Consider the following 13,087-nt stretch of genomic DNA (forward strand, 5'->3'; position numbering starts at 1 on the left):
GAGGGGGCGGGGTTAGCCCGCGAGAGGAACGGGCCCCCGTGATTGGCAACCGGCGCGGCGGCGGGCGGGGCGGGCGGCGCGGCTGTTCGCGCGCCCATTGGCCAGCGGCGCCGTCGGGTGGGTGGCTCGGCGGCGCGGATTGGCGGGCGGCGGCGGGTCGGCCCCTGTGATTGGCAGGCGGCGGCGGCGGGTGCGCGGCGGCCGCCGAGCGGTTTGTTTTGCTCGCGGCCCGGGCGCCCTGTGGCGGCGGCGGCGGGGAGCGACCGGGACCGCCCGTGCCCCCCTCCCACCCCCGCCGCCGCGGCGGGACCCGGAGCGCGGCCGCCGGAAGGAGGCGGCGGCGGCGCGGGCCTGGGAATGTGGCGGCGGCTGTGAGCCCTCCCCCTCGGCCCGGCCGCCATGGAGCCGCGGCGGTGACAGCCCCGTACCTCAGCGCGCCGCCGCCCGCCGGGCGCGGGCCCGACGCCCGCCGAGATGGGTGAGAGCCGCGGCGGGGGCGAACGGGCGGGGGCGCCTCGCTGCCTCGGCGGGGCGCGGGGCCGCCTCACGGGCCTGCGGCGGAGGGGGCGGGCCGCGGCGGGGGCTCTCCCCGCCGCACCGGGGAGGGGGCGGCGGGCAGCGGGTCCCTGGGCCGCCCCGCGGCGCGCCGGGCCTTCCGCGGGCGGTGCGCTGGGGGCCGCAGCCTGAGGGAGCTGAGCTGCAAACGGGTGCCTCGGCCGGGCCCCTCGGGGCTGCGGAGGAGGCGGGGGGGGGGGGGGTCGACCCGCGGCCTCGGCGGTGCGGCCGCCGCCGTCCCTCGGGCCGGCTCGGCGTGCGGCCTCCGGAGGGTCGGTGCTGGACGGGTCCTGCTGCCCGCGGTGGCTTCGCTCCCCCGGGCTGGTTACATCGGTCAGCAGCTGGGCCATCGGCAGCGCGGAAACCGCTTGCCATGGGCAAACAGTGTATTTCAAGGGGTTTCTTTTAAATCTTTAATAAATAGGTTGTACTGGAAAGCGTGGTGAGCCTCGGGCGTTTCGGTAGCGCAGCCTGCCTGAGCCCAACGCAGACAGGCACGCACCCGACCTCAGACTTTTACTAAAATTGGCCAGACAGAGTAACTGAGGATCAGTAGGTCAGGCTTTCGGGGTTGAAGGAGTTTTTGCAGCCTCTAAGAATCAGGTTGCCTGTTTTTGAGACGGGAATTCATGTGCTTAAACTTAATTGGGAAAATTTTTACTGTAGTATTAATTGCAGCTTGGGAGTCTATCAAAATAGCTTTTGCTCTATGAAGCTTCCATTGAATTCTCATTTGGCATACTTAACCCAGCCAGTAACACATAAAAACAAGCAAAGGAGTTAGAGGAACTCTTTTTCAATAGTAAAAAGTTGCTATCAGAAGTTGCCGTAACTGAATTTGAATGATTTAATTCTTTTGGACTGTCCTGTATAAAGAACTGCTTCTGGGTTTGGGGGGGGCTTTGTGTTACCTAGTTCCCTTTTGAGTTTAAAGAGGGGTCTCATGCACTAGAATTAAAAATTTAATTTCTCTAATTAAATTACTCATTTGCACATTGGCAAGGGAATCACTACTGCTGTCGTAAGTGCGGGGTTGCATTGCTTTGTGGGCTACCACTTTGATGCTTCTTCCCTGCAACTGAGTTTAGTTTTCTACAACTGCCCTTCATTATTTAGTCTGTATGCATAATTAGTCCTTATGTTTATATTGTAATTTCATAAAGCATTGCAAATGTTGCTCAAAGCGAACGTACCGCAACTTCATTTCCTTTGTGCTCTTCTTTGATTTTGTAAATACAACAAATACATGCAGATCCATCAGTAGACCTTTCTTTTACAAAGAGAGGCATAGTATTATTCAGTCTGTGTCTTCTCTAAAGGAACCAGCCAGATGGTACATAAGCTTAAAATAGTTGAGAAGGAAGAAGTTGGATTTCCACAGAAGTGTTTTCCAACAGCAATTGAATGCCTGTTTGTAAAGACGTGAGTGCAAAATGAAAAAGTACAATTTCATGGACCACTCCGCCATAGCGTTGTGCGCTGGTGCTGGAGTAATCACGGTACAGCCACAAGCAGATCGCTCGTGATAGGAAAGATCTTACCTAAATTCATTTGGCAGTTGTGATCAAATCATCTAAAGGATAATGGAGAACAGGCTGTATCACACTCTACTTTTCTTCCATCTTGTTTTTTTGTAAACTAGGTGGGGTGGTTAACAGTAAGAGCTTGGTATCGCAGTTTGTCGTAACTCCTTTGGTGCAGCTGAAGCTCAGTGAGGATGATTCTCTGGCCCTTTACAGAGGGGGCTATGACGGAGGTTTATTTCTGTACAGAGAGCTCCTTGGCAGCGTTTAAAATACGGATACTTGCTTCTAAGACTGAGAAATCCGTATATACCTGGGGAACGGAGGGGAGAGCGGTGTTTGGGCTGGATGGTGTGCGGCAGGCCTAGACGAAATGCGCGCTGCAGGCCCAGCTGCAGTTGAGTCTTTCCCTCGATCTGCTCTTTCTTCCTGCCTGTGTCACTTCCTTCCCTTGGCTCACACGCACCCATAGCCGGGCTCCGAGCTCCCGGCTTTAGTGGCAGTGACACCCCCGGTGCGCTGTGGGGGAGGGGAGCAGGGCTGAGCCTACAGGTTAGGACTAGCTTAAATCCCAACCTTCTTTTTTTTTTTTTTTTAAATTTGTGGCTGAGAAGAGGTACCCCGAATATATACTACATAGGTCGGGTTCATAGAGAAGCTCTGATTTTTCTTTTAAGTCTACAAACCAGGTCACTTGCGATCTCCTAAAAATTGCACAGAACAGCATTTTTTTACCACTAAGACTGTCGCAGAATACCCTGTGTTTCATTTGATGGCATGTTGTGAAGGAGTCAAAATTGAACTTTCTCAAAAGCTTTTTTCAGAGCTTTAACATAGACTCGGTTTGTCTGCCTCGCTTGTGAAATTTACTCCTTGCCCCTGGATCTGTGGATCGTTTGCACAAGCAATCAACTTCGCTGTTGTGGTGGTAGATAACAAACACATGCTTATTTGTTCGCTTTCTTCTTTTTTAAACAAATGTGGCATCATGTCTTCTATTATCATGCTATATAAAATAGCATCCTGGTTTACAGGGGTTTACAGACTTCCTGTTTTTACCAATGTGCAGATGCTTTTACTCTGAACTTCGTGATTTTTTTTTTTTCAAAACTGTTTCCATTTCTGCCACAGCAAATACACTGACTTGCTCAGACCTGTGTAATAAACCACGTATTAGTTGAAATAAATGCTTTATGCAGAGGAGTAGCTTTCTCTGTGAGTAGCAGTTCCCTTTTATCGATGTTATAAAAATCCTTGAGTGTAGTTTTTAAAACATGAAAAGCATTTCCTGGACAACATCTTTCCCGCACAAAGCAGAACTGTGTTTCCCAGACCTACTGGAGACCTAGCAAAACAGGGTCTCTCAGTGCGCTTCAAAAATTGCTTAGTTTTCGTTTGTAATAACTTTTGCATTGTGTGATTAATGTGATGCTGCTGCACGTGCTTCTTTAAAGTCAATCTATGGAAATCCTCTGTTGTGATGGAAATAAAGAAGTATTCATGCTTCTCAACATTAAATCCATCACAGTGCTATCCTAACTGGAAACATTTTTTCCCTACGCAAGCTCAGATCAATATTTGACGTTTATTTTATGTTTTAAAAAGATAAATACTCCATCGTTTCCTACCTCACCAACACAGGGATGAATTACAGAATGTATGTTTTGGTACTAGGGAGCCAATAGCTCAGTGTAAGGCTATTAAAAAAATGTATAATCACGTAAGATTCAAATTCACCTGAAATTGTTCCATCCGTCTTTGATAGTACATTAAGTGTTCCTTTTTGCATGGATGCAAGTAAGGTTTCAGCATTAGCACTTGTCTACAGAGGAAGCTGAGTTTACAGTGAGATGCAGACCTCGCAGTGCACTAACTGAGGTTTAGATGCTTGCCAGATGCTGCCCTTGAGTTTAATATCTTAGCGTATTGTAAATTCACAAGTTGCCTCAGCTAATAAATAAATTCACTATGTAGCTGAGCTACAATCTTTATTAAAAGATACGTAATTGGTTGGATGCCTGTCCTCTTTGCCCACTTCCTCATACAAATGAAACGCTGTAAACCAGCTGACTTTATACACAGCCTGGGCTTTGGGATCAAACACCTGTAGCCGACGATTGCATTGAAACCATCGATTCTTATTTTCAAGTGGTGTGCCATACTGTTTAGATGCAGATTCTTATTCATAGACGTATTCTTTGATTGACTTGCTTTCTTGTCATGAGTGCTTAGTTATAAACTGCTTTCATAGCTGTTTTGCTTCTTGCCCAAAGGAACTCTGCCAAGACAAGCTCTTCTTCATCCTCCTGGTATCTGGCCAAGCCCAAACTGCACTGTAGTGGAAAACTTGTATCCCAGCTCTTCGCAGCATGTTTTGGGTGGTAGGCACTCCAGGGATATGCCAGTCCATAATTTGTAATATTTTGTTGTGCAAAGTTGTAGTCTTTGTCTGCCAGGTGACTCAAAGGCTATGCTTAATATCAAACAAGATTAAAGAATAAGAGTAAATTGGAGACGCTCCAGTAAGGTAAAAGGTTAAATGTTCAAATGTAAAGTTGGAAACAATTGGGGGGGGGAAGTTGTGCTGTTAGCTACCTGCAACTTTAACTTCATTCACAACTGTTTTTTCACATTTTCCTCCCACAAGGGGTTACTTAGTGCTGAGAGAGATCCTAGCAATTATTTCCTTTGGCTGATGTGCTTTTCAGAAAAGCAACCTCTTGCTTTGGTTGTGTTACTTATACCTCTCGCTTCTTTTGCATGCAGTTGGAATTTCAAGGAGTACTCTCCCTTCTCCACTACCACAATGTAGTTATTGTCTCATTTGGCTTGTCTTGGACAGCAGAGATTTGGTGGGTTTTGATTTTGGATTTTTTAAGTAACTTTATTTTCTCTGCTGTGCTTTCCTTTATTAAGTTGTACTCTAATTAACACCTTCTGCAAATGCATTGGGAGATTTCTTTCCATTCCCCTCTATCGTCTGGCCTAGGCTTGATGTTTCTGTTTTTCTGGTAGTACATAATGAAGACCATAGTGGAATTACCTCTGCTCTAGTGTTTAGTACTGTCAGAAAGCTAAAACAGACCTTCTGGGCAGAAACTATTGGTTGTACGAAAGATAATGTTAGTGTGACTTTTGTCCTGACTGGGACTTTTTTAGATGTTGCCCCCTTACAAATAGGTATATTTTTTTTCCCCCTTTTTGCTTCTAAATTTTGGTAGCATTCACTCCCTGCATGCTTAGAAGCTGTATGTGTCCCACATCTGCCATCTTTAAGCATTGCGAAAAATCTCGTTTGTTACTCAGACATTGATTAATCGTGAACCCAGTCTTCTGCATAAAACATAAGCTTCATTGAGAGACACTCGTGAACAAATGCATAACATGAAACGGAAGAAACAAATAGTCCCAATGAGTCCCCTTTACAGAGAAATACAGATGCGAGACAGTCCGTTATTTAGTGTACAGCAACTGTTCCCAGGCCAACACTTCCAAATGTAAGCCATTACCCATCCAAACCTGTGCCATGAGTCAGAAACAAATGTGTAGGTATGCTCAATTTTTAAAATCAAGTTTTAGTTATTTACAGATCAGCCTCAGAAATGCTCATTTCAATTTAAGCACGTCAAACTGATATGTTTAAGGACTTTGGGAAGACAGGAGGACTCTAGCATATCAAGCACTGTGCACCTGACACTGTCGTACAGGTAGGGGTGTGATAACCTTGTCTATGCATTTACTGGTTCACATCACTTCCAAAAGTTGCAGTTGTCAAAAAAAAAAAAAAAAAAAAAAATTTACATCCAAACTGGTGGTCAAGTCAAACCAGACTCTTTTAGAAAGTTCCTCTTCTGGGCATGTTCAGAGCTGATCTAATCTCTGGTTCAAATTTCCTGCCTAAATTATGCCTCAATATCAGGAAGGATTTAACTGGACATATTATTTGCCAAGGAAACAACACTTTATCCCTAAAAACTCTGGAGTCTTGATATGTGAGACAACAGCCCAACCATACAGCAGGCATGAGTGTGCCAATGGCAGATCCTCTGAGTGACAGCATCTGATGCTGCTCTGTTACGTTGGAGGCACCGTGCCTAGGAGCAAAGTGGCTAGTGCGGTCCCGTTTTGAACCGAACTTCACGTGTCAACTTTTTCTGCCTTTTGCAGTATTGAGGAATTTAGGATTGTTACGCTTGCAAAAGCAAAGGATTCTTTTCAATATCTTTGACACCTTACTTTATGCTAGCATCCATCACAGCCCAGCTACTATGCATTTCTCACCTTTTTTGTCTTTATTTTTCTCTCGTCTTCAGGCAAAGTTCTGCTAAATATCACTTCTCTCCTCAAAACTAACAAGCAATGGAAGAACACTTTAAATTGGTTACATCAGGAATCTTAGCTTCAGAAAGTAATTTTCAGTCAGTAGTATGTATAAGAGATATTTCAATGTGTGTTTTTTATTTTCCTGTGTTTGCAAGAAGCCTTGAATTGAGCCTGATGGATTATACTCTGCCAGCAGACAATGTTCTTAATGCTGTGCAATTTGAATCTGTTCAGTAGATCTTGAAGGCTCATAAAATGGTTTGAACTTTGTTCCCTCAGCTTGTTTTGGGGGAAGAGAGGAATGTGTTGGGGAAGTCAGTGCAAGTGGATTTGAATTCAGAGATATTGCAAGATGACTCTTTGTCCAGATTTTCATTTTTCTTTCTACTGGCCGTGGTTTGTTCCGCTAGCAAGCAAGAATTCTAAGTTACCAGGATATAAAATTGGAAAGAACAGATTCTTACCAGGTTTTCCTTGGCAGAAACACATCAGTTTGCCCTTCCTAAATGACCTATGATGATGTAGCAAATCTGTCCAAGTTGTACTCTTTGTTGTGAACCGATTTGAACAGAACCAGGGGCTGGGGATATTTATTCTGAACCTTACTGTGGCCAGATCCTTCTGTAACATTGGAGAAGTGACTTAAAATTTATCCGTCTGTTTACTACTTCATGATAGTAGGTTGAGTTTGGGCTTTTTATGACTAAAAGAAATTACAGTGTATTTGCAAAGATCCTAAAAAGGATTGTCTTTCTATGAGCCAGCAGAAAACAAGTGCAGAAGTGTTACGGTTGATATTCACCCAGGAAACTTACTACTAAAATTCTTGTGCATCACAGATGAACAAGAGGCCTTGAAATCCATCATGAAGGACCTGGTAGCACTCCAGATGAGCCGACGTCACAGACTGCCTGGATATGATACCATGAAGAATAAAGACACTGCTCACTCCAACAAACAGGTAATAGGCCATTTAGTGAGTACTGGAAATCGTTACCGGGAGGCAGAAGGGACAGAGTAGGTTGCCAGTGGGTCTGCTGCCTGGGTTCTGTCTTGTGCTTCTGACTGCTGAAGCACCACAGGTGGATTAGCTCCCTATTCTTGCTCAGGCTGTGTTGCCAACATGGTAGCTTTTTTATTTATGTACCTTTATGGACGAGGGAGGGTGTGGTTTTGATAATTTGCAACATTTTAGTACTCTGCCTTCCTCCCACATGAGTTTTTGATGGGGTTTGGTCTGTGTAGATTAGTTTAAAAGTTTACCAAGTGGTTTTGTGGTTGCACGGTCATATTGCCGTTTTTTTAAATGACTTTATTATTTTTAAAGAAAAAACACAATGCCAGCAGTCCACCTCTCTTGGGCAGCCCTGCAATAACAAACCAGTGTGCCTCTGCAGTGGAAGAAAAAAAAATTCCGGTAAGAAAACTGGCTTCCTATTCAATATTAGCAATTATAAATTAGGAGCATGTTTTAAAGTTGTGTGCAGTGACCTTTATAGAACTCATTTAAGCAGGTGTGGGAGGCCAGGAAAGCTTTTCTTTACTGACTCTGTCATGATGTAGCAGTATGATGCGCTCTTCATTGTAGTGGAAATAATACTTAAATTCAAAGCAGGGAACTGAGAAGCAGAATGATGAAAAGGAAACAAGTATTTCCATTCCTGATGCAAAAGGAGGCCACTGCAGTTTAAAGCCACATAAAGCAGTCTGTTGGATAATGAACTAATGCTGGTCTCATCTTCACGTGATTCAGACTGCATGTGAATGCAGAAAATCTTGATAAAAGGTAGTCAAACTGAAGTTGATCCAAGAACAACAGTGAAGGGGATTGCCTGAAAGGACTGGCTTTAGTGAAACTAATAAACCTTGCTTCAGTGAAAAAGGAAACAGCTACTTGCAGGTGTCTGAATAGAGGCAGTGTCCTTAACTGGGAGGATTGTCTGGAGCTACCCAGTCATATGTCACATGAAGACGGGAGTGAAACTAACCCTTATTTAGGTATGGGCATGTGAAGTCCATCTTTCCAAAAGAAATACTTTTTCCAAGGTAATAACTGGCAGGGCCAATACTTTAAAGTCTCTCTAGGTTCGTTCAACGTTGCTGGAGACTCTTTTTCGTAGAGAAAACTATTGCATTGATTTTCTGGTAGAAAGAAAGAACAGAATAATATTGCTCTGTCAGTATATACTGCATGTCATTTGAATGAAATACTTCAATGCCAAAGCAACAATTTCAGTCAAGAATTGTTTGTCCATTACTGTCTGAAAAACTTAAGTTATTGGCAGTTAGACTAACGTTAACAGGAGTAGTTGCCTATATCAGTAAAATAACTCCGGTTATATTCCTATTACAGGCTTAAGCTTTTTGCAGCAGGCTTTAAAGTTCATGTCTGTCTCTTCCTTATGCTTTGTCTGCTCATAATCTACTTGTTCAGCTGGGATCTGGGATTTCCTCGAATGTGCTGGACAAATCCGTAGATGGAGTAGTACAAAATCCTTTCCAAATCACTTTGAAACGTAAATTCAGAGATGTCTTAAATCAAAATCTGTAATCGTTATTTATGATACCGCATCACAGAACTGGAACGCTGAAGTACTAAACTTGGATTTGATTTCTCACTCGTGTCTTAGGACAGTTTATGTGAGTTGCTTTAAAAAGTGGTTATAGGTTCACTGCTTTCAAAGGAAACAAAAAGCACTAGATGTTTAACTCCTCTAGGTTCTCTCTGAAATTTAAACACTACAATCACTTTGAATACCTTTTCTTAGATCTTTGAAAAATAGACACAAATGGTCAGTGTTTGATCCTTTTGGAAAAGGCATCAGGAGGTGCCAAATTTCCTGCCCCTTCCCTTTGTTACAAATTACAGGTTTGAAAGCATGCAATGGAGTTGAGAAAGATGCTGTAGTTTCCTTAGGTACCAGCAAGTTTAAGAAAAGTTTCCATAGAGCCCTGAAGATCTTTGTGTTGTCTAATTTTACCTAATGAGAGCTTTGTCACTTAGCTGTTTCATGACCTAAAACACATCTTGAGGTCAGAAATTTAATTTAAAAAATAATTTAAGTTCATCCAAACAGTCCTATTTATTTCCCTTAGACTGGGCTACTTATAATAGTATAGCATAAAAAAAAAAAAAATTCAGAGCCTTCCTTCCCTGAAAATCCTAATATAAAGGAATCATTTCTCCATCCATTATGTCTACGAAACAACTGTTTGATCAGTAGTTGGCTGGTGGACGTCTTTTATAGTTTATTATTCCTGTGCTGTTTGTTGCATTTTTCCTTTACTGTTCAATTAAAATGAGTTCTCTAGAGTTTGCTTCATTTTGGTGTCATTCCAGAGTAAGTTCTTTCTCTTCCCACATCTGAGAAAATGTCTTTGGTAAAGTTACGTGTAAATTACCCACCTGCAGATGGCTGTTGGTGTGATTGGGGGGCTCATTTGTCATGATCAATTCTGTACCTACAGTATTGCTGCAGGAATACCGTGTACTTGCAGTGATTGCATGGGTCCCTTTGAACTGCATTCTTGACCACTAGGCCTGCCAGATACTTCCTCTAGCTAAAGAGCATTTCCTGGCCACATTTTTTTTTGAAGTCCCTAGATGTATGATTGCCTATTGTCTAAGGCTTTCACAGATGGCTTAATCTATTCCAATCACATAAATTGTGCAGCAGAAATTATGGAGTCTTATCAGAGCAGATTTTTCCCTTTTATTTTTATCTTTGTGACCTAAATTGGTATTTGAACTTTGATCTCCAGAGTTGAAAGTTCAGCATGTTGACTCTTCCGCACCACATAACATCTTCTGAGTTTACAGTGAAATGCACAGGTTGCACGATCAGTGCTTTTAACCATCTGCCAGATATGGATGATGACCCCTTTGCACTTTAAAAGATGACATTTAGTTAACTTGTTTGTAGCTTCATAGTTTGAGTTTCAGGGGCTGCATTTTTGCAAAAGCAGAGATTTAGTCTGTGTCTTACGAATAAAGAATGTAGCGTGTTCCCTGTATCTCTCTCTTTTTTGCCATAGAAGAAAGCATGCTTGCTTTGAGAATGCACGAAGAAAATTAGCTTCAGTTCAGATGAATATGCAGTTGGACTCAATTTCAGATTTTTGCCATGCAGTGTTAAAGATGGATTAATTCTCCTTAAAGTATATTTCAGTGTCTTCTGTTTAAGTGACAATTAATAAAAACTACAACCTAGTTTCTACCCCTTTCCTTCTCTTTCTCCTTTAGCAATTTCTCCGTTCCTCATGGTGCTGTGTTCACTTCTCTTTCTCCTTTAGCAATTTCTCCGTTCCTCATGGTGCTGTGTTCACATGTCAGCCACTTGTTGTCCACAGTCTGCTTCAGCTTCCATGGAGAAAGTTATCAGACTTGTTGTGTTCTGGTTAGCCTTTTGGGGAGTTGATGCCTGCTGCAATCACAAATTGACCTGCTTTGTGTTTGGGCCTTAAAATCATTATATGATCCGTTTGTGTGCTTTTATGTATGCCGGAGTTTCATTGTGAACTAACCTTTTGTTCTTTCTTCTGCAGAATGATGTAAGGATAAAGTTTGAACATAACGGGGAAAGACGGTAAGTCTGTCTTCACTACTTTGATTCTTTGCTTAGTAGAATAATTTAGTCATTAGTAATTCAGGTTAAATGTTTTGTTGGCTTCGCTTTCCTTGTTCCTGAATGAAAAACGCACAGTAAAGGCAACAGCAAACAGATCATACACAACTTGGTTATTTTTAAAAATTAGTGTGTCATATAACACTTCCCTTTGATTTATTTTCATAGTATCTGTTTGTAAGTGAATTGCAGTAATAGTAAAAAAGCTGTCCAGCCTGAAATAAATTCAGCCTGATAGTCTTATTTCAGATATGTTCCCTTTTTGTTTCACTTAACTAAAACCAAATGAAACTGATCAAATTAGTGTCATTCTTTTCTAGTTTGTCACTTCCTGATGACCTATCACTATCACTGTCCTGCTGTGACTGAGCAACAGATACAGCAAGGGAAGATTTTTTCATTGGTCTAAAAGTTGCCATGTTATTTGCTCTGATACTTAGCTTTGAGACACTTTCTTTTACAAAAAACAGAATTAACTGAATTAGCATTTTCAGTGTTTACAGTATTGTTTCCAATGGGTAAAATTGCCTAGACATTTCAAAGTAGGTCTCAAAAAGCCCCTTATCTGCTATCAAGCAGGCATTCTTTGTTGATAAAGCAGATGGCAGAGGATAATTTGTAAAGTCTTCCTCAAAAATTGAATTGATTCATTCACCAAAGTACTACATGGTGAATTCTGTCACTAAAAAAAACTGACTTTCGGGCCTCAAGGAGAAAATTTAAAAGTAATCATAGTTGGTATCTACTGCCGCATTATGTCAGCCAGATCTTCTCAGCACTCTACTGTGTCACAGGCATTGTGTGGACTACAACAGAGCCACTGTGCGGCATGTCACCGTTTCTTGTGATACCATGTTAGGACAACGTAACTCGGAAGCAAAATCTTGTCACCACAGTCCTATCATCTTGCATGTCTTCTGCCTGAGTGCATTTAAGATGGCACAGAGCTCAGGGGAGAAGAAAGGTTTTTTTCTGAAGTAACATTAAAATGAAAAGGTTGATTGTGTGTTAGTCTAATTATGCAGTTACGCTTGCCTGAATTCCCCATTCCCAAAGTGGTATGCAGTTACAGACAGCGAGCTTGCACCGAGAATGTAAGTGTGTGTGCTTGGTTTCAGAGGAGCTGCCAGATCTAACCACAAATATTTAAGGTGGTCAGGCAGGAATGGGCTCCTTAAACCCTGCAGTCCATGATTTTGTGTTAGAAGAGTGCACAGTTTTTAAACTAATAGAATTTGTGGCACCTAAGAACAGCTCTGCTTTTTAATGCATTGAGTGTAGAATGGAAGCCTTTATAAGGGACTTCAGCTCAACTGAGAGCTAAATTACATTTGTATGGTGCCAGAGTACTGTAATTTCATGGATGGGTTTCTTAGTAATATGTAGAAAATGTTATTGTGGGCTGCTTTTTAAAAAGGACAATTATTTCTAAATAGCTGAACGTTGTAGGTCTGGTAGCAAGGTGAACCCTTCCTGGGAAGGGGCTAAGGAAGCCGACTAACACTAGAGCTATTTAAAACAAAAGCTGCATGTCATGAAAGGATACTGAGTGCTGGCGAAGCAGGCTGGATGGACATTTTGGAAACTAAGCCTTCTATCCAAAGCACGGGTTCAGCACGAACTTGTGTGAGCCTCCCCAGAGGTGATTCGGGGTTTCACTGGGCTCAGAGAGTTGCTCCAGTGAGCAAGATAGGTCTTGAGTTTCTGTGGTCCATTCAGGTCTTCCTATTTCTGCCTGATGGCAAAGTTGTTAAGTGGTGCTAATAATCAAGCTTTTTGTGGCAGTATTTGAGCTATGCCAAAGCAGAGTTGTTTCAAGTTGCAGTGGTGGGGTAAGCAGCTATCGAAGTGTCTAATAGCTTGCAGAAGGATGGTGGCAGTCAGCTGCATCCCAGAGCCGTTTGTTTAACTTGCTGGTAGTGGAGACGCAGTGTGGTCTCATGGCCCATGGAAGCAGATGGCGAGAAGTCTGGTTGCAGGAGCCCGAAGGCAGGAACAACCCACCAGCCGGGCCTTGTGCAGCAGAGAGGTGAAAAGTGGGTTTCTGAGCAGTAGACGTCC

At 43.0% G+C, this 13,087-nt stretch overlaps 1 protein-coding gene across 2 annotated transcripts in view; it reads left to right on the plus strand.

Moving 5' to 3' along the window:
- Positions 1 to 419: 419 nt before the first annotated feature.
- Positions 420 to 13,087, plus strand: part of MAP3K3 (mitogen-activated protein kinase kinase kinase 3) — a 40,470-nt gene continuing 27,802 nt past the window's right edge. For both annotated transcript variants that reach the window (XM_050911751.1, XM_050911753.1), the window contains exons 1-4: positions 420 to 478; positions 7,241 to 7,362; positions 7,729 to 7,818; positions 10,947 to 10,987. In XM_050911751.1, coding sequence (XP_050767708.1) covers positions 475 to 478; positions 7,241 to 7,362; positions 7,729 to 7,818; positions 10,947 to 10,987 — 257 coding nt within the window. In that variant the 5' untranslated portion in view covers positions 420 to 474. The remainder of the gene's footprint in view (positions 479 to 7,240; positions 7,363 to 7,728; positions 7,819 to 10,946; positions 10,988 to 13,087) is intronic.

Source organism: Gymnogyps californianus, chromosome 28, assembly GCF_018139145.2.
Source record: "Gymnogyps californianus isolate 813 chromosome 28, ASM1813914v2, whole genome shotgun sequence".
Taxonomy (NCBI): Eukaryota; Metazoa; Chordata; class Aves; order Accipitriformes; family Cathartidae; genus Gymnogyps; species Gymnogyps californianus.